The sequence below is a fragment of the Aquila chrysaetos genome, chromosome 5 (genome assembly GCF_900496995.4).
Source record: "Aquila chrysaetos chrysaetos chromosome 5, bAquChr1.4, whole genome shotgun sequence".
NCBI classification, from domain to species: Eukaryota; Metazoa; Chordata; class Aves; order Accipitriformes; family Accipitridae; genus Aquila; species Aquila chrysaetos.
In genome coordinates this window covers 38,139,079-38,155,666 of record NC_044008.1, presented here as the reverse complement: position 1 = coordinate 38,155,666, position 16,588 = coordinate 38,139,079, and the positions used below count along the sequence as shown (strand labels likewise).

Below are 16,588 nucleotides of genomic sequence, written 5' to 3'. Positions count from 1 at the left end.
CTAGCTGGATGGTGAGCAATTTCCCTCCGGAGAGGACGAGAAAATGGCTGTTTAGTAGTTAATTACCTGTTACGTTAGTCTGACAGCTATGAAGCTTATGAGGCATGCAAGAAGAGCGGATCCGCCTTTCCCACAAATCACCAAGAAAACAGGGTGAAGGAAGTTGCGCCTGGCTCCCAGGGGGATGCCTTGCGTCCTGCTCCTCTCCCTTGCACGTGGCCAAGGGGCTTCTCATAACACCCGGGGAAGAGCCCAGTGCGTGTTTTTGCCTGCTGGGGAAAGCTGATTTATTGCCACTGCTGGTTACAGCAGCCCTGCTTTTTCGGAGGGAACGCCGTCTCCGCCAAGATTATTTTTTTTCCCTTTGAATGCATTTTACGGTGAGCTCTCTTGCCAACACATGGGCTCCACTTGCTTTTATTCTTTCCAGACAGTGTTGCTTTCCAGTGCTGCCTCTTTTATTTCGAAGCTCTTGGAGAGCAGCAGGGAAATGAAGGCTGAAGCTGGTGTCCTGGCCCGGCGCTGGCTGGCAGAGCAAGCTGTATTTCCCATGTTGTTCACTGAGGAGGCACGCCAGGAAAATGATTCAACCCTTTCCATTATTAACCTTGCAGAACATCTCAAACACCTCCTTGCTGTTCGGTGCCAGTGCCCCAAGGCCACCCCTCGGCAGCTGTAAGATGGAGAGGATGGCAGCAACCCGCCGAAGGACTACAGGTTCCAGCGTGCAATTCTCTGCCGAGCTCCAGCTAACTGGGATGTGCACCGGGGCCGTGTGCTCAATGGGCAAGAAGAGCGGAGGAGAGCTCAGGCTGCATTGCAGGGCTCTGTAGGCCAGCATGTGTAAAACGCTGGGGCTATTCCCACCCGGTGTTAGCATTCGGTCTCTTGTGCCGCATCTGCTTGTCTCCTTTTGTGTCCGGAGACCTTAATGAGAGCAAAAGATGCTCTTGAAAGGTCGCTAACGAAGCTGCCGGGGAGCGTTTTGGCTTTGTGCTGCGCGGAGCCGCTGCTCCGTTGCACACGGTGCCTTTGTTCCTCCCTCGGATGCACCGGAGCAGAGCTCATCTCGTTAGTGATGGTTTGGCTCCCCCCCCGGCACGTTTTCCTTCAGCTCTTTCAACTCCCCTGCCTTCAGTTCACGGCACTTGTGTTCAGTCGAATGCAGCTTATTGGGGAGGAGTGAAGAAATCGAGGGGCTCCGGACAGCCCTTCTCCATGTCTTTTTTTTTCCACTGCTGAGATGGAATCGGGACGAGATAAGGGTCCCAAACCCCGCATTGTTACCAGCAATGCAGGGCAAGCCTGTGTGGCCCCTGCATCCCACTGCAGGCTTTACCCAAATCAGGAAAAATAATATTTACTCAACAGATTGGTGGGGGGGGGAAAGAATTAGCAGGATTTTTTTTCTCAAATGTCAGAGAAGGTGGGTTTGTGTCTCTGCTGGCTCTGAGCTGGCTTGTCCCCTCCTTTGCTCTTTTGCTGTGGGCTGTGGAGCGGGGAGGCTGGCAGTCCTGCTGCTATTTCTGGTGGTGAAGAGCTGGTGATGGGAGACGAGGGATGGCGAAAACAAAGTGTAGGGAACATTCATTAGCAATTATCCCTGCTTGCAGCTTGATTGGGGTGGCTGTCGGGGACATCTGATAGCCACTTAATGTATGTTCAAAGCACTGGCTCCAGCAAGAGGGTGAATCTGGTGGCCGGTTTTCAGAGGAGCCTAGTGCTCAGCTCCCTTTTCCAGCTTGTACTCAGATGCTACATTTAACCTCAAGCTCTTTCTGCGTGTGTTAAGCTGCCTTGAGATCTTCTCCCCCCCCCCCCCCCCGCTAATCTCTTCACAGCTAGGTTCTTACAAACCTGTTAGCAGAAAATTGAAGCCCGACTGATGCAGTCGCAGAGACGGGATGAGCAAGGGAGGTGGTGGTTGCGTGGACGCCAGTGTATGGAAAGTGTATGTGGGGTTTTCAACTGTGCGAAGCAGTGGGCTGGAGCAGCAGTTGGTAAGCTGTGCCGGCTGTTAGCAGCCCACGGAGCCCACCGTCCTCCCAACTGCCTCGTTGCAAGCCCGCTACGAGGTGGCAGAAGGTCTGAAAGGAGGCTGAATAATTTTTTTTTTTTTACACTGTAGTTACATTGCATAACCCCTCTCTTTTGAGCTTTCCTGCTCATCTGCAGGATTGGAGGAGGGTGGGCTTTCTCCTTTTTGAGGGACAACCTGGCCTCTGGACTGTATTTGTTGTAGAGGGCCTTTTTAGCCACCTTCTCCTAAATGCTGAGTTGCTTCCCGGTAGAGGCAATGTCAAAGCCTGGAGTACTAGCACCTGTCTTATTTACACCCTCAAGATTATAATGGAGTGCACTTGTAATTAAGAAGGAACATCCCCCATCAGACTCTTGGCTGGGTTTGATTCCTGGTCTCCGGTAGAGAGGGAGTGTGGTTTCCCTCTAAGTTGACCTTTTATTTAAAAAAAACCTGCTGTTGCAGATTCTCTTTGCTGGGGAAATGCTCTGCCTTCTCTCTCTGGTGCACTAGGTGTGGCCTTTGGGCTTTTACTTCAAGTCTCAGGTTTGCTGAAGTGCTGATGGGCAGTGGCCACTGTCTGAGGGGTGTAGTAGTTGGGAGTAAATTTTTTCTCTGTCTCCTAAACTTACTGTGTTGCAGATTGTAGAGTGACTCGACTGACCTCTTACAGCAGAAACATTGAGAAATGAGGGTTTTTACTCGTTAGACACTTGGGCAGCTTTGGAAAATGTAACGGAGGCAAATGTGTTTGGTGTCTTGGTGGCAGCATCTCCGCTGAGAGCATAAGTCAACTGAGTAGTTGCCAATAGGAGAGGCATCTTCGGTGCAGAGCAGGTGGGTACCGATGTCCTTGTGCTGAGCTAAGCTGCAGAACGAGCCGCGGAGGTGGAGGAGTGCCGCCATTCAGCCACGCTGTCTGTCTGGATCCTGCTGACGACCAGACGAGATAGTGTAGGTACAGTCAGTAAGTGTCTACAGGCAACATTGCTCATGGTGATGATGTGTGACGTCAAGAGCAAGCGCTGTTTAGGGGACTAAATAGCAATAGGGAGTGATTTTGCGTAGGAAATACTATAACAGCTCCAGTGACCTCTAGAGAATGAGATCCATGGAGGTGGTTTCTAAACATGTTGAAATATTGGCAGCTAGTTACAGGTGCGCTGAGGAGAGGATGTGCTCTTGGTTGTAGCGATGTGTCATGTGGCAAAAGCATATCTGGCTGTTTCTCTGGTCAGTTTGCAGGCAGTGGTTTCAAGAGATGCAGCGGGCACATCTGACTTCTTGCTGCTCTCTAAGAGGAGTTTCGGTTCCTAACAGCCCCTGGCCACACGCTCCTGCCATTCACCCACTTCACCGGACCCTTCTTTGAGCAGTTCAGCCCATTACCCTGGCAGAAAACTGACTTTACCCAAAAGCTCCCTAAATTTCTGCAGGATGAATGAGTTGAATTGATTTGCGGAAGAGACCAGGGGAAGAGGGGAGCCTGGCCATTAAGTTGGCTCAGCATCTTGTGAGGGTTCAGCATCTTGTGGGAGCTCAGCCTCACCTTCTTCATCTGGGAGCATCTTGTCTCTAAGCAGAGGAAAGGGTTACAGCTTTTTCTCAGCTCCTGCAGGCAGGAATATTCTGCTTTTGTTGTTCGCCAGGATGGGATAAGAGGTTTCCGGGGTAGGTACAATAGGAAGCCTTAAATGTAGTGGCTCCACGAGGGGCTCCTTCCCTGCCTCCTGGGAGTGAGATGCCAGAGGAAGGACTGAGTCTTTTAAAATGCAGGACACGAACGGTTTTGGCACACGTACAGAAATGTACCCTGGGAGCGAAGATGAAAGGCGGCGGCATGGAAGCGTAAACCCAAGTTGCAGCTGTGGCATCCGCCTTGGCCTTGGGATCGGATTGAGCTGGAAGCTTTTGGAACTGAAGATTTGATCCTGGTTTCAGATGAAAGCTGTCAGTGGAGAAACTGATGTGGCTGTTGCTTTCACTGCTGATGCCAGAGTACCTGTTACAGGGATATTCCCTGCAGGGGGGGCTGTTAGGTGTGTGAGGGGGGACATGGTGATGTCCAGGTCCACCAAGGAGATGGTGGCTGAGGAGATTTGGGAAGCAGCTGTACTCCAGGCAGCAAGACCTCTACGGCACACGGGTCCCGGACACACTACCTGGCTGACGAAGCCACTGGCAGAACCGTGTGTAGTAGAGCAGGGATGGACCACTTCTGTGACCAGGTTTGGATGGTGGCTTATGGCCCACTGCTTTATGGTGTGACCTTTGGAGGCTGTGCTAGTGTGGGAGCTGCTGGGTACGTCAGGTCCTCTGGCTGTGGAGGGACCACCAGTCACCCGCGTGATGCTGAGAGCAATAAAGCGGCGCCAGCATTTCACACTCACCAGGCGTTGGCCAGGGATACTCACATTGGCTCTTTCTAACCTTCCAAGATCCTCCTTCCCTGCAGATGGGAAATGAAAATCCTTGGCATCAGCATGGAGCGGTGGAAGCAAGTCAAGCAAAGTGGCTCAGCCAAAAAAAAAAAAAAAGAGGAAGAAACCTGTCCAACGCCAGATCGGTACAGCAGGGCATCCGTGTGCAATGCAGATCAGCATAGCTCTTTCTCCCCTGGCGCGGGTGTTGTACAGAGCAGCTAAGTACATGTACGTCTCTCTCTCTTGCTCGATGAATGGCTCTTACATGCTGTTGTAAAATGAGAGGGGCTGGGAATGCTTTCCCCGGTTGATCCAATCCCGGTGTTGGGCTTCTGTAAATCTCCCCTAACCGCTGGCAGTGCTGCCAAACCCTGCTACAGCACAGGGAGAGAGGGTTGCTCCCTGCTTCCCTCTCTGTGCCCAGCTGTTCCAGGGCAAATCCAAACTCATCTTGGCAGGTCGGTGAGAGCTTTTCAAACACTCAGCCTAAGAGTCATTTGTTAGTAACAAATGGGGGATTTGCCAGGACACGCTGCTCCATCTGGTCTGGCATCCTGTCCCCTACAGCAGCCTTGACGGATCTGCTCGAGGAAGGCAGGGGAGGAAAAAAAAAAAAAAAAAGGCGGCAGTTTTCCCATGGAAGGAAAACCACTTCCGCAGTCGGTTTGAACAGGGTTTCCTGGGCTGGAGCACCTTTGTGGCATGCCCTCACCTCTGCACCTGTCAGCGCAAGGTCTGCTTCTAATGGAGAATCTGAAGTGATGGTTGGTATATACATTTTTTATTACTGTTTTGCATTTCACTTCTGAACACCGGTGAGGCTGAGCTGCATTCAGACAGGACTTCGGTGCACTTCCCTCGCTGAGTGTTTTTTTTTCTCCTTTTTCCCCCTGTGGTTAACGAGAGAAACAATCTGTTTATACTCTTCCTATAAAATTCCCTCATGTCTTCATTGCAGTGAAATCTCTCCGTAGACTCCGTGCGTGGAGCCAGCCCTGCATGGAGATGGCCGGCTTCTCTGAGCCATTGACTTGGCGTGCTGCAAGTGTTTTTTTCTACTGCTCACCCTTTGGATGCAGACGAATCTCAAGGGCTGCCTGTCCCACAGCAGGATGGTGCACGCTCTCCAAATCTCAAAGCGCCTTGTGTTTGGACTGAGTTTTTTGCAGAAGAGGTGGGGATGTATCTGTAGCTGGGACAGCTGCTTCAGTAGAAGAGGTGGCTACCCTTCTAGTGGCCATCGTCTCATTGGGTTTGCCAAGCTGTTTTGGTTGAGGTGCTGGTGTGCTGCCCGTGACCGGCTGGGGTTTAGCGGGGGTACCCGCATCCCCGGTCAGCTGAATCCAGGAGTGTATCGGGCTGAAAATGGGTCCCATGCTTGTCCCAGCACTAAGCAGGCAGTGAGCAGGCAAGCTTGTGAGGGCAGGGCCCCCGACTGCTTTTCTGTCGACACCCCACGCTTTAGATCAGCTTAAGCCAAGCGTGAAACCACACCTTTTAGGTGGCGAAACACAGGTCGGTGCTAAAGGGGGCTGAAAAGTCTTAGGGAGCGCACAGGGAAGCGGCTCAGTGAGCAGATCTGAAAAGGGAGCAAGCTCTGGGAGAGGCATGATGAGAAGAGGTTTAGCGAGGGACTCGCTGATTAAGACCCAAACCTGCAATTGTTTTTTTTTGGGTTTTTTGTTTTTTTTTTTTTTTTCATTAAAAGTTCTTGAACTGGTTTAGTCTGAGCTGCTGCAGCCTAGATATAACCCATCTCTTAAGTAACAATTTCTCTGCTCCTGACCGCCAAGCTCTTTTCACACCCGTGGCAGTCGGTCTGACTCTGTTTTGTGTGTGTGTGTCTGTGTTTCCCAGTATCCAGATCTGAGCCAGGAGTCCGGATCTCCATTTGTCTTTATCTGCACTAATCCCCAGGAGATGGTTGTGAAGTTTCCCATCAAAGGAAAACCCAAAATCTGTAAGTAGTAAAGTTTCCACAGATGCCCCCCTTGGCCTTTCGTGCCTGCTCTCATCACCACCTCTGCTTGCCTTTGCCATATGAGTTCACAACCTTTGCCCTGTGCTCTTTGATCTGTAGGTGTTTGTTTAATGACTCGAATACATCTGTAATATTTTTTTTGTCTTCAGTTCCCCTTTCCCCAGATGTTGCTTCCTTCCAAATACATGCCTCTTCCTGCCTCTGCAAACGCTCGGGAGTCAAAGAGCGCTTGTGTCTGCAGCTGATCCGCTTCTGGCATCAGCCTGGGTCGGGATACGAGCCAGCGCGGCGATGCTCAGGCAGATCCGCGCTAGCTCCTTGCCTGCGGTTCAAAATTACCCTCTCGCCCGTGAGGATGGTGAAGGCTTGAAGCAGCAAGAGCTGCAGGGCCAGATGGATGTTCTCCATCCGCAGGCCGGCAGGATGGGATGTCCTGGCAGAACTTGCAGGGAAGCGCCGCAGCATCTGTCCGCGCTCCGCTTGCCAGCGTCGTTAGTCCCTTTTATGAGCCACCAGCCCCTCCGCAGGCTGCCAGTTATTCCTGCCCGCTGCTGTAAAAAGGATGGAGGAGGGATGCAGCAGCTGGGGAGCCTGCAGTCAGCTCCGTCCTTATTAGCAGCCTCCCCACCACACAGCCTGGGGAAGGCACAGTACACGCTTTCAGGGGATGTGAAAAATTAATTTGACGGGCTAAAAGCAGCATAAGCAGAAATAGTCTTGGCTGTTTGTTTAGCAGAGCTGATGACTGGGTTTTCTTTCTCATTTGCAGAGTGATTCTCTGCGAGTAGTTACCTAGCGGTGCAGGAGCAGCAGGATTTCTCAGGACCGGTTAATAAGGGCTTTTGAAGCACAGTGTAGGGTTATTTTTGTTGCTTTTGAGTTTGGTTTTTTTTTTCCCCCCCTCTTTGCTCAGAGAAGCACCGTTCTCCTACGGCTTCAGTCTCTCCCTGGGTGCCGGGGGTATTCCTGCCCTTCCAGGGTATTGAGCAGGGCAAAATGATTTGGTTTCTTCGCTGCCTTTTGTAGCAACATCTGGGAGGTGCATTCAGCCGATGGCGACAAACGATGCCTGGTGAGCTGCAGCGCTTGGATCTTGCTAGCGGCACCGTCCTCCGCCAGGGACGGGTCTTTCCCAGCGCTCTGGTGAGCAGGCAGGGTTGCGCCGAGTTACTTAGGATGCAGACGTCTTTGCTGCAGTAGAACAGCCTCGCCACTGTTGCGTGCTGGAGCAGCCGCTGCATCCTCTTAATTTTTTTTTTTTTTTTTTTCCCTTGTTTTAACCTCTCCTTGCTCTCATACAGGCTCTCTCATGCCCCTTCGCTGCCACACCTGCCTCCATCCGGCCGTGGTTAGGAGGAGAGCTGCCACCGGCAGCTGAAGGGGAAGCTGCCGCGCGGTGTGAGCGCAGGGCGGCCGGCTTCTGCGCGTCTGCCTTGCCGGGTGCAGGTGCTGCCGGTCCCCTCCCCATCTGTCACATCATCTCCTTTGTGTTGTGACACTTTCCTGCTTGGAGAAGGATCAGTCTAACAGCCTGGAAGGAAGCCGGCTGTGCTGGCGGCTGCCTGCGCTGCCCGCTCCTGCTGCTGGCCCTGCCTTTCCTGCCCTCCATCCCGACAGGAGCTGTCACGAGAGCAGCGGCGGGGGAGACTGTGGAGTTGCACGTTCCCCTCCCGGAGGGGACGTCATCTGTCTGGGTGATATTTGTGACAGCCTAGGGAAGGAGCAGGGAAGCCTTTGACCTTTCACTGGGGTAAGGCGCTGTTTTAATAGGAGTTGGCATTGCATCCGAGGCAGTCAAAAGCTTAATTCTCCAAGCTGGAAGCAGAGCAGGGGGAAGGTGCCGGCTCACGTCCCCACCTGAGCTCGCTGGCTGCCCTGGTCTCCTTGAAGCCTGGCTCAAGCCATGACAAAATGCCAGTTTGTCTTGTTGGGAAGCCAAGCCAGAGCGGTTTTCCTTGCCAGATAACAGCATGGACCTCGCCACGATGACATCTGAATGCTTCTCCGTTGCAAATTAGTTGTTTCTAGCAGCCTGGGGATGGGAAAAAAAAAAGTAACATAGTTTGACTTTTGCTGCCAGGGTTATTGTTTGTGTGGAAGGGATGGGCACTGTGTTTGTGTTGCATCTGGGAGCATGGCTCTCCCCAAACACATCCCCGCTTAGTTTTAGTGCGTGCGGACAAAGCTCGGTGGTGGTTCTCATGGGAGATTTCCTTGAATCAGGGCAAAGCTTCCCTGAAGCCTCCCTCGATTATTGCTGAGAAACCTCCCTTCAACAGCCAGCGGCTGGAAGAGCGTGGAGGAGCGGGCAAAGGGACACGTCGCAATGTGAGACGAGAGTCCTTAAATCATTGAGTGGAAAGAGAAGGGAACCCTGGGCCTGTGGCCTTATTTTTAGCCTTTTCCTAAAGGTTACCTAGCTGATGCTTTATGTTTGCCAGCTGGTAGAGCAGAGGAGCCTCCCGATCGCTTTTGGGGTTCAGGAGGAGCAGGCAGGTGTGTTAAATACGAAGCTTACAGCCCTGGAGGTGACACGGCGTTGGTGGTGGGGGACCAGAGCATGGAGCGAGTGTGAACTCGCTGCCTTTCTCCTGCCAAAAACCCCACAGCTTGGCGACACGGTGGTCTGACACGCTGCTTCCGGACAGTCTGGCTGTGCTGGCTCAGCCTCGTTGGGTGCCCGTTGCTGTTTCCAGCCATTGCAAGGAGGGAGCTTCTTCCCCATCCTTAGGCAGGTGGGGAAAGTCTTCTCCCACATAGGGTGGCAGAGGGGATGGTGGATCTCCCAGACCTTGTAGGGGACCATCTTCCAAACTCTGTGGGCTCAGAGTGAGAACACTGTCTGAAAACAGATGCTCCAAGAAATGCCCTGTTTTGCCCTTTCACTTGGCCTCAGTTTTAATTTACTCATTTGTGATGGTGGAAGACTTTTGCAGACAGCCTTTTGTGTCCCGTGGGCTGCAGGTTGGCAACTGCTGCACCAAGACATTGGCAGTCTCTGGTTCCTGCTCCCAATTTCGACCTGACTGTAGTCACGTTTCAGTTTGCGGATCTATGGCACAGTGACTTGCAAATGCTTGCTCACGTTTGGGTTTTTTTTTTTTTTTTTTTATGTGTTATGGTTTTGGTGCATTGAACTTCCTTCTCAAGCTCAGACAGCAGCAAGGCTGGCCCAAAACTCGGGCTGAAGGCGGGGGACGGGTGTCAGGGAGGCTGCGTTGTGCTGGTGGGACATCCTGAGCGAAGCAGTTTTGTAACCTGCCTCTCCTGGGAAAAGTGTTGTCGGACCCTTCGTTGAGCTGAAATTGAGAAGTTTTCTTGGTTTGAAGAGAAGGTGATGGTCTCTGGCTGGTTTGGAGCCATTTTCTCTGGACAAGCGCCTGCTTCTCATGGCACACGGGCATTTACCAGCAGTTTTTGGAGCAGTGGCCAGAGTGGGACCGGTTTGGAGCCTGGTGGACCTTGTCCCCACCAGGGATGAGATCTGCTGTGTGCTGCAGCTGGGTTGGAGCAACGCGGCTCTCCCAGGGGCCGCATGGGCTGTGCTTCACCCACGGGGTGACACTGGGCTTGATTCCCTGGAGGGACAATGCTGAGGGACCCAGATGAAGTGCTGAAGTGCTGCCAGCTCTGGCTCCATCCACCTCACTGGGTTTTCACTGGGACAAGCTCTGTCTGTCCATCTCCTTGGGATCAAACTCTGATCCCTTTGCCTCCTCTCCTGATGGTGTGACCACAGTGGATCCCCGTGTCCCTCCCGAGGGACACAGGGGATGCTCCCCAGGGACAGGGGCCGCCCTCCCCAGCTCAGAACGGGGTCTGCAATTTTTGCTGCTGGCTTCTGCAACGCATTGGAGCCCCATCCCTGCTCCCAGCTACAGAGAGAGACAGGACGAGGCTGACATTTGGAGGATGGGAAGACGCAGGGGAGCAGGAGCAGGGAGGCGAGTTCCCAGGGAGACGTGGCATTAGAGGAGGTGACTGGCGCTGGTTGACGGCAAAGCCTCTCCAGGAGGCCAGCTCTTTGCCGTGCTGCCTCACTTAAGGTCACCTTCCCTTCCTTCCTCTCCCTTTTGGAGGAGGGCCCTTTGCCTGGGAGAGCAGGAGCATCCTTGTTTTTTTATGGGCAGGGAGAGGGGGACAGGGACACTCCTCCGAGGCAGTGCCTCGGCCTCCCGGCTTGCTTGCCGTGCCTGGCTTTTGGCTTCTTCTGCAGGAGTTGCCCAAATCCCTTATTCTGGTGTCCTGCTCCTCTCCCAGGTGGGAGAGCGGAGCTGGCAGCAAAGCCACCGAGGGCTGTGAAGGACAAGGGGAGGCAGCTTTTGGTCCAGGTCCCACCGGAGCAGCCGGCCATGGGTGCCTGGGCTCCCCGAGGTGCTGCCTGGTGGCAAAGGCAGCGTGGCCCTCCCAGCTGGTGGCCTTGGAGGCCACCAACCTGGCACTTGGCAGCACAGGGTGGTTGATCCCCATCACATTGTGTGCCCCACTGCATCATCGTCCCCAAGCTGAGGGTTTATTGTCCCCAAGCCCAGCTTTCTGCCATGCTGTGGCGAAACATGTCCCCAACATGGTGCTTGATGGTCCCCCATCGCCTTCAAATGTGTTGACACGCATCCTGCGGGCGAGTGAAGGGATCATTTCCCCCCCCGGTAGTGGTGGGCAAGCGCTGGATGTTAATTTACTCTCCTCCTCACTGAATTTCCCCCTCTCCAGCGTCTGTTTGCCGCGTTGGACATGCTTGCCCCCGGCTCCCTGGTGTCGCGCCTGCGGAGGGAAGCCACGGCGGCTGGAAACGCCTGGCTCCTCAAGCACGATAATTGAATGTGACAGGAACACACTAACTAGGAGACCTCGCTGCCTCCAGCTGATTTGCATTGCAAATAGCATTTAAAATTAAAGAGTGATGAGGGTTTGTTGTGGTTTGTTGTTTTTTTTTTTTTCTTTTAATCCCCTCTTTACAGGGAAGCTGGATGCAAAGATCCATCAGGGAGCAAAGAAGGGGTTAATGAAGCAGAAAGCGATGGGGTGAGCCGGCCGGGAGCAGCAACATGTTCCCACGCAGCACCCGACTGTCCCCGAAGGTTGCTGGGATGGTCCTCGACTCTGGAAAGCAGGTGCAAGACGGATTCCAGAGCGCTGTTAGGTATTGCTTTATCCGTTGTATTCCAAAAGCATTAAAAGAGACGTGTCTTCACCGAGCTCTCACCCAACAGCCCTGTGCTTCCTGGGAAGTCATGCGCTGCGGACGAGGGTGGGTGGGAGATGGAGCTTGACGGGATGGGGTTCAACCAAGCGCTGGGATCTCCACATCTCCTGTGAGCACCGGATCCCAGGACGGGCGAGGGGAGCTCGCCAGCAGCGGCCAACCCCGCTCCATCCGTCTCGGCAGGCGGGAGGTAGCTCCATCCTGGCTTTGGCAGCGTCTCCCTCCCCAAAATGTGCCTTGAGGTTTTTTGGCTGGATAGAGTCAGACGCATCATGGCGCTGGCCTCGCAGGAGAAAGGCAAGAAACTGGGGGGGACGAGGGGGATGGCTCCCAACAGCCAGAGAGCCTGAGCCCTGCCGAGTGTGTGCTTGGGGAAGCGGGAGACTCGGGGCGAGAGGTGGGCTCTGTTCCTGCTCAGAGGCTTTCCGCTCACAGGAGCGTGCCCTTCCAGCTCTTGGCATCGCTGGGAAGAGCCCAGCCTTAACATCCCGCTCTCCTGATTTGTATCAAAGCAGCAGCCACCCTGCAAAAGCTGACCCGCCCCTCCAGCAGCTGCGTGCATGAGTTAAAAACCCGCTCTGCCTTATGAATAAGATTAATTTCTCCTTTTTCTTTAATCCTTCATATTCAGCATCTCCCCGCATTGCCCTGTCTGTGCTCATTACGCATTCGTGTTCACTGGGCTGTGAGCCTTTCCTGCCATGTTGCTCCAGGCTCTTCCTTGTTGCGGTCTAAGTGCTCCTCCTCATTCCTCGGAGCCCACCCTGCTCTGGAGGGGACAGAGCAACCCCCGAGCACTGCTGGCATCCCTCCTCCTCCCCAGGGCCACGGCGGGGAGCAGAGCAGGGCTGCCGGTTCAGCTGCTTGGCGCTGTCACTGGTTACAGGTTGCCCCAGCCCTCTGCTTCGGTTCCTGTCGCTACCCCATCAGGGAGGAGGAGGAGGGTGCGAAGCCTTCGTGCCAACCGCCTGTGCCCCCTGAAATTTGGCAGCTGGATGCTGCGGCGCTGGCAGCCGTCCCACTAGTGCTGCCGTTTGCCCTGGGAGTTGTCTTCTGGCTCTGTCTTCTGCTTTTGCTGCCTATGGGATCTCTGAGATGCTGGAGGTGGTGGATCTGGGTTCGACGCCCGCCCGTGTCGTTCCTCATTTGGAAAACGCTCGCGGGTGTTTCAGCTCCGAGTTGCCCGGGCTTGGCACGGAGGTCGTGGTATGGGAGCTGTCGTTCAGCCTGGCAGAGGGAGGTGGGCTTCTGCCGCTTCCTTCCTCCCCTGGCTGCGTCCCCCCATCCACCAGCCTGTCCCTGTCCCTCGTGTCTCACCAGGATGGTCCCAATCAGCTGTGCTGGGACTCCCGGTGACTTCCCTGCACGTTCTCTTCTTTTATCAGGGAGGTCCTCCTCTCTTGCACGGATGTGCCTCAAGAGCGAGAGGAAATGTCAGTGGTGCCCGCATGGAGAGGGATGGGGGGCTTGGGGTGGCATCCTGGGGTCCTGGTGCCATGGGCAGAAGGAGGCGGGAGGGGCAGGACGTTGAGGTTGCTTTGCCCAAAGTGCCAGCAGCTCCATGGAGCATCTCTCCTAGAGATGGGAAGGGGTTGACCCTCGAGCAGCCGGCCTGAAGGCAGCGCTTGTGGGACCAAGGTCGGGGAGACGCTCTTCCAGGCAGAAGACGGGCACGTGGAGAAGGAGCCTCCGGTTACGTGGCGGACAACGTCTTTCACAAAACATCACAGATGTCTTTGCTGCCCTGCCCTGCGGCCCACCGGCATGGCTTGGGATGAGCGGGATGATCGGGACACCGAGCACCCAGGGAGGACATGCTCAGCACCCAGGGCTTCCACCCGGGCTCGGGGTTTCCATCTCCTGCTCCTTATCCCAGGAGTGCAGCACCCTCGGACAAGGCTGTGACAGCGTGGGATCTTGTACCATCGCCGTAGGACAAGGGGACTGTGGGACTCGCGTCCTGTCTGTCACACCTAATGCCCATCAAAATCCCCATCTCAGGGCACTGCTTCCCAGGACAGGTCGCCCACCCCCTCCCTAAGCCAGGTTTTTAATACGAGCCCAGGATTTGGCTTCATGTCAAACCAGATCCATCTCCTGCGTCCACTTCTGTGAAAGCGGCAGCTGTTTTGTCACCTCCCTGTCCTGTATGTCGCTCACAGCTCACATCTGTGTATCCCCCGAAGGTTTCATCCCCAAGGATTTCACATTCTCCACTGTTGTTGGTAAAATACACTGAGTCCTGCGGGGCTGGCGGCTCCAGCAGCCCCGGGCAGACGGGTCACCGGCGCTGCTCGTGGTCATGGCAAAACGCACCGTCGGACGGATGCCGAGATCGTTTCCAATGAAGCCTTGTTGTCTGGCAGTGTTTTTATTTTCCTCCTGTATTAATGACATCATTTGTGGTTTTGCCGGGGAACGAGCAGACTGAGGCACTGATCCATCCCTGGTTTGTTCTGCGTTCCCGGCAGAAGCTGGTTTTCCCACCCTCCAGAGCATCATCCCTGGTCTGGGATGTGCTGAAAATCAACACCCAATGCCCAGAACACCTTTTACCCAATCCTTTAAAAATTTTTGGTAAAAACTGACCTGAATTTATTAATATAGATTGTCTTGGGGCCCACCAGCGTTGGGTTTGTGTCACGCGAGGAAAATTTCTCCTCTTCACCATGATAAGGAAGAATTTCCCCTCTTCGTCTCTTTCGGGCTAAATGAATGCTCTTCTCATCCCTCTTCTCCTACTGCTTTAAACCTCTTCTGGCTCCCCTCCCGCCTGCCCCAGCCCCAAAAGCCAGAGAAACAGGGTGATGGCACCCAAAAGGCAGCCCTTCACGCTGTCCCACCTCCTTTGCCAGAGGCTTGGGTCTCGCATCGTCCTCGTTCGGGGACGAAAAGCATCAGAAGAAATGGGCGTCTCCTTCAGCGTCCTCCTGAAACCGTGCTGGAGGAGGAGACCTGCCATCCCCAGGGATGGTGGCACTTCTCCGGGCTGGGATGCCCCACGCCGGAGCCCGGGTGGGTGGGTGGAGGTGGTGGTGGTCCCCCGCTCCATCACCTTCGCTGCAGGACCGTTTTCTGGCTCCGAGGTCCGCGCTGCCGGCGTGCCGGCTTGGGTCGCGCGCCCCTTCTCCCATCGGCACGGCTTGCCGCACCGGTTCGCCTCGCTGGGGGCCAGCCGCTCCTGCGCTGGGCTGGTTTTGGGGTGTCCCGAGGCCAGGGCTGGGGCAATCCCCGCTGAGATGAGCCGAAATTTCCTCACTGGCCAGCGCGTGGCACGGCACCAAGGCTTTGGGGTGGGTTGCGGAGGTTTGGGGGACATGTCGGCTCCTGGGGACGAGGAGGGCTGGGGATGCGGGTGCTTTCAGGAGAGAAGATGCTCCCTCCGTCCCACGCTGGAGACCTGTTCGGGGAGGAAAAATGACGGTGTGGGGCATGACGTCGTGGTTTTTTTGGGGTGGATGTGGGTACCCCAGGGCGCACCCTGGGCGGTGACCCCCCCTCCTGCCCGCTCCCGGCAGGTCTCCCCGAGCGGTGCCCTGCCCGAAAACCAGCCCGAGCCGTTCCGTGCCGGCCCAGTGAGCGGAACCGGTACCGGTGCCCCCGATAGCGCAGCCGTGGGGGGGACCATGCCGGGCAGGGGGTCTCACACGGCACCCCACAGCCCATAAAACACTCCCGAAAAGATGCCCCCCCCCCCCCCTTTCCGAGGTGACACCCCGGCGGCTCCGGCTCCTCAGCAGGGGCAACACTCCTCTCCGGGTTTTGCCCGCCGCTCCTGCGCCCCGGCTCCCGATCCGGTCTCCGCGTTTTCCGGCCGCGGCTTGACCGGAACCCTGGCGCCCCTCTTTGTGCTGGGGGCCGCGCCGCTCCGGGTTTTCCACCCCGCCGGGGCCGGGGCTTTCCGCCTAGTCCACGCTCCGCGGCTCCACCTTCCGGGTTTTGAGTCGCACCCGCGCCAGCCCGCTCCGGCTGCCGCTCGGGTTCCGGCTCCGGGCTGCCGCGTCCCCGCCGAGCGGAGCCGAGCGGAGCCGAGCGGAGCCGAGCGCCCGCCCCGCCCCGCCCCGCTCCGCCCCGCCCCGCCCCGCCAGGCGGACACCGGCGCGGCCTGCGCGGCGCGGCGCGGCGCGGCCCACAGGCGCGGGTGGCATGGCGGCCCCGGCGGCCGGCCCCTAGCTGCCGGCGGAGCGGAGGAGGAGCGGCCTAGGCGGCCCCATGGAGGAGACTTAGGGCCTGCCCGGGACGGGAACGGAGCCCGGTGAGTGCGGGCCGGGCCCGGCCTCCGCGGCGCCCCGGCGGGGTGGGGGCGGTGTCGGTTATAGGGATCCCCCGCGGCCGTTGGGCCTGGCCCGGGTCGTCGTTCCCCGCCCCCCCCCCCCCCGCGGCCGTTGTGGCCCCGGTTCCCCCCCCGCGGTGACCGTTGGGCCCTTCCCCCGCGGCCGTTGGGGCCAGGACACCCCCCCGACGCCCCCCCCCCCCGGTTTAAGCCCCCTCCCGTGGCTGGGCGCCGTCGCCGTGGCCCGGGCACGTCCCTCCGTGACGGTTGGGACGGGGGTGTGTGGCCTCCCCCCTCCCCCGTGACCGTTGGGGGCGGCCCCCCCCCCCCGGTGTCGGGGCCCCGTGGAGGTCGGGTGGCCGCCCCCCCCCCCCCCCGGGGGTGTGGGGTCACCCCCCCGCGACCGCGGGGCTCACCTCCTCCGCGGCTGTGGAACCGGGGGGGGGGGACACCCACGGGGCGGTGGGGCCGGGTTGCGTGATGGGGGGCTCGGCGTGTGCGTGGGGTCACGGAGCCCTCACGGCTGCGGTGGGGGAGTGGGGGGGGGGGGATCCGCTGTGTGCGGGGTCACCGCCGGGGCAGGTTTTGGGGTGAGGGCCGGGGGGGGGGGGGGGGCACGACACGATGCGTGTGGGCCGTGGGTGGTGGGATGCGGTTCCCGAGAGGGCAGCCGTGTCCCGGGGGG

At 56.9% G+C, this 16,588-nt stretch overlaps 2 protein-coding genes and 1 long non-coding RNA gene across 8 annotated transcripts in view; all 3 read left to right on the top strand.

The window, feature by feature from the left end:
- Positions 1 to 14,249, top strand: part of TRIP4 (thyroid hormone receptor interactor 4) — a 36,757-nt gene extending 22,508 nt beyond the window's left edge. Inside the window, exons 12-14 of one of the 4 annotated variants that reach the window (XR_003923521.2) lie at positions 6,301 to 6,403; positions 11,386 to 11,567; positions 13,290 to 14,249. Coding sequence is in view for 2 of the 4 variants with exons in the window: in XM_030015156.2 (XP_029871016.1) it covers positions 6,301 to 6,403; positions 11,386 to 11,453 (171 nt within the window). In the remaining 2 variants the exon portion in view is untranslated. Of the gene's footprint in view, positions 1 to 3,258; positions 4,639 to 6,300; positions 6,404 to 11,385; positions 11,623 to 13,209 lie in introns of those variants that run through there. The other 3 variants (XR_003923520.2, XM_030015156.2, XM_041123699.1) reach the window with 3 other exon arrangements.
- On the top strand, positions 6,411 to 11,336 carry LOC115341752. The gene is made up of 2 exons (XR_003923522.1): positions 6,411 to 7,567; positions 7,726 to 11,336. It is a non-coding gene; the product is annotated as an uncharacterized LOC115341752 (long non-coding RNA).
- Positions 14,250 to 15,726: 1,477 nt separating the features above from the next.
- The window catches only part of ZNF609 (zinc finger protein 609), a 75,065-nt gene continuing 74,203 nt past the window's right edge, over positions 15,727 to 16,588 (top strand). For all 3 annotated transcript variants that reach the window (XM_030014800.2, XM_030014799.2, XM_030014801.2), the window contains exon 1: positions 15,727 to 15,885. The gene's annotated coding sequence lies outside the window, so the exon portion shown is untranslated. The remainder of the gene's footprint in view (positions 15,886 to 16,588) is intronic.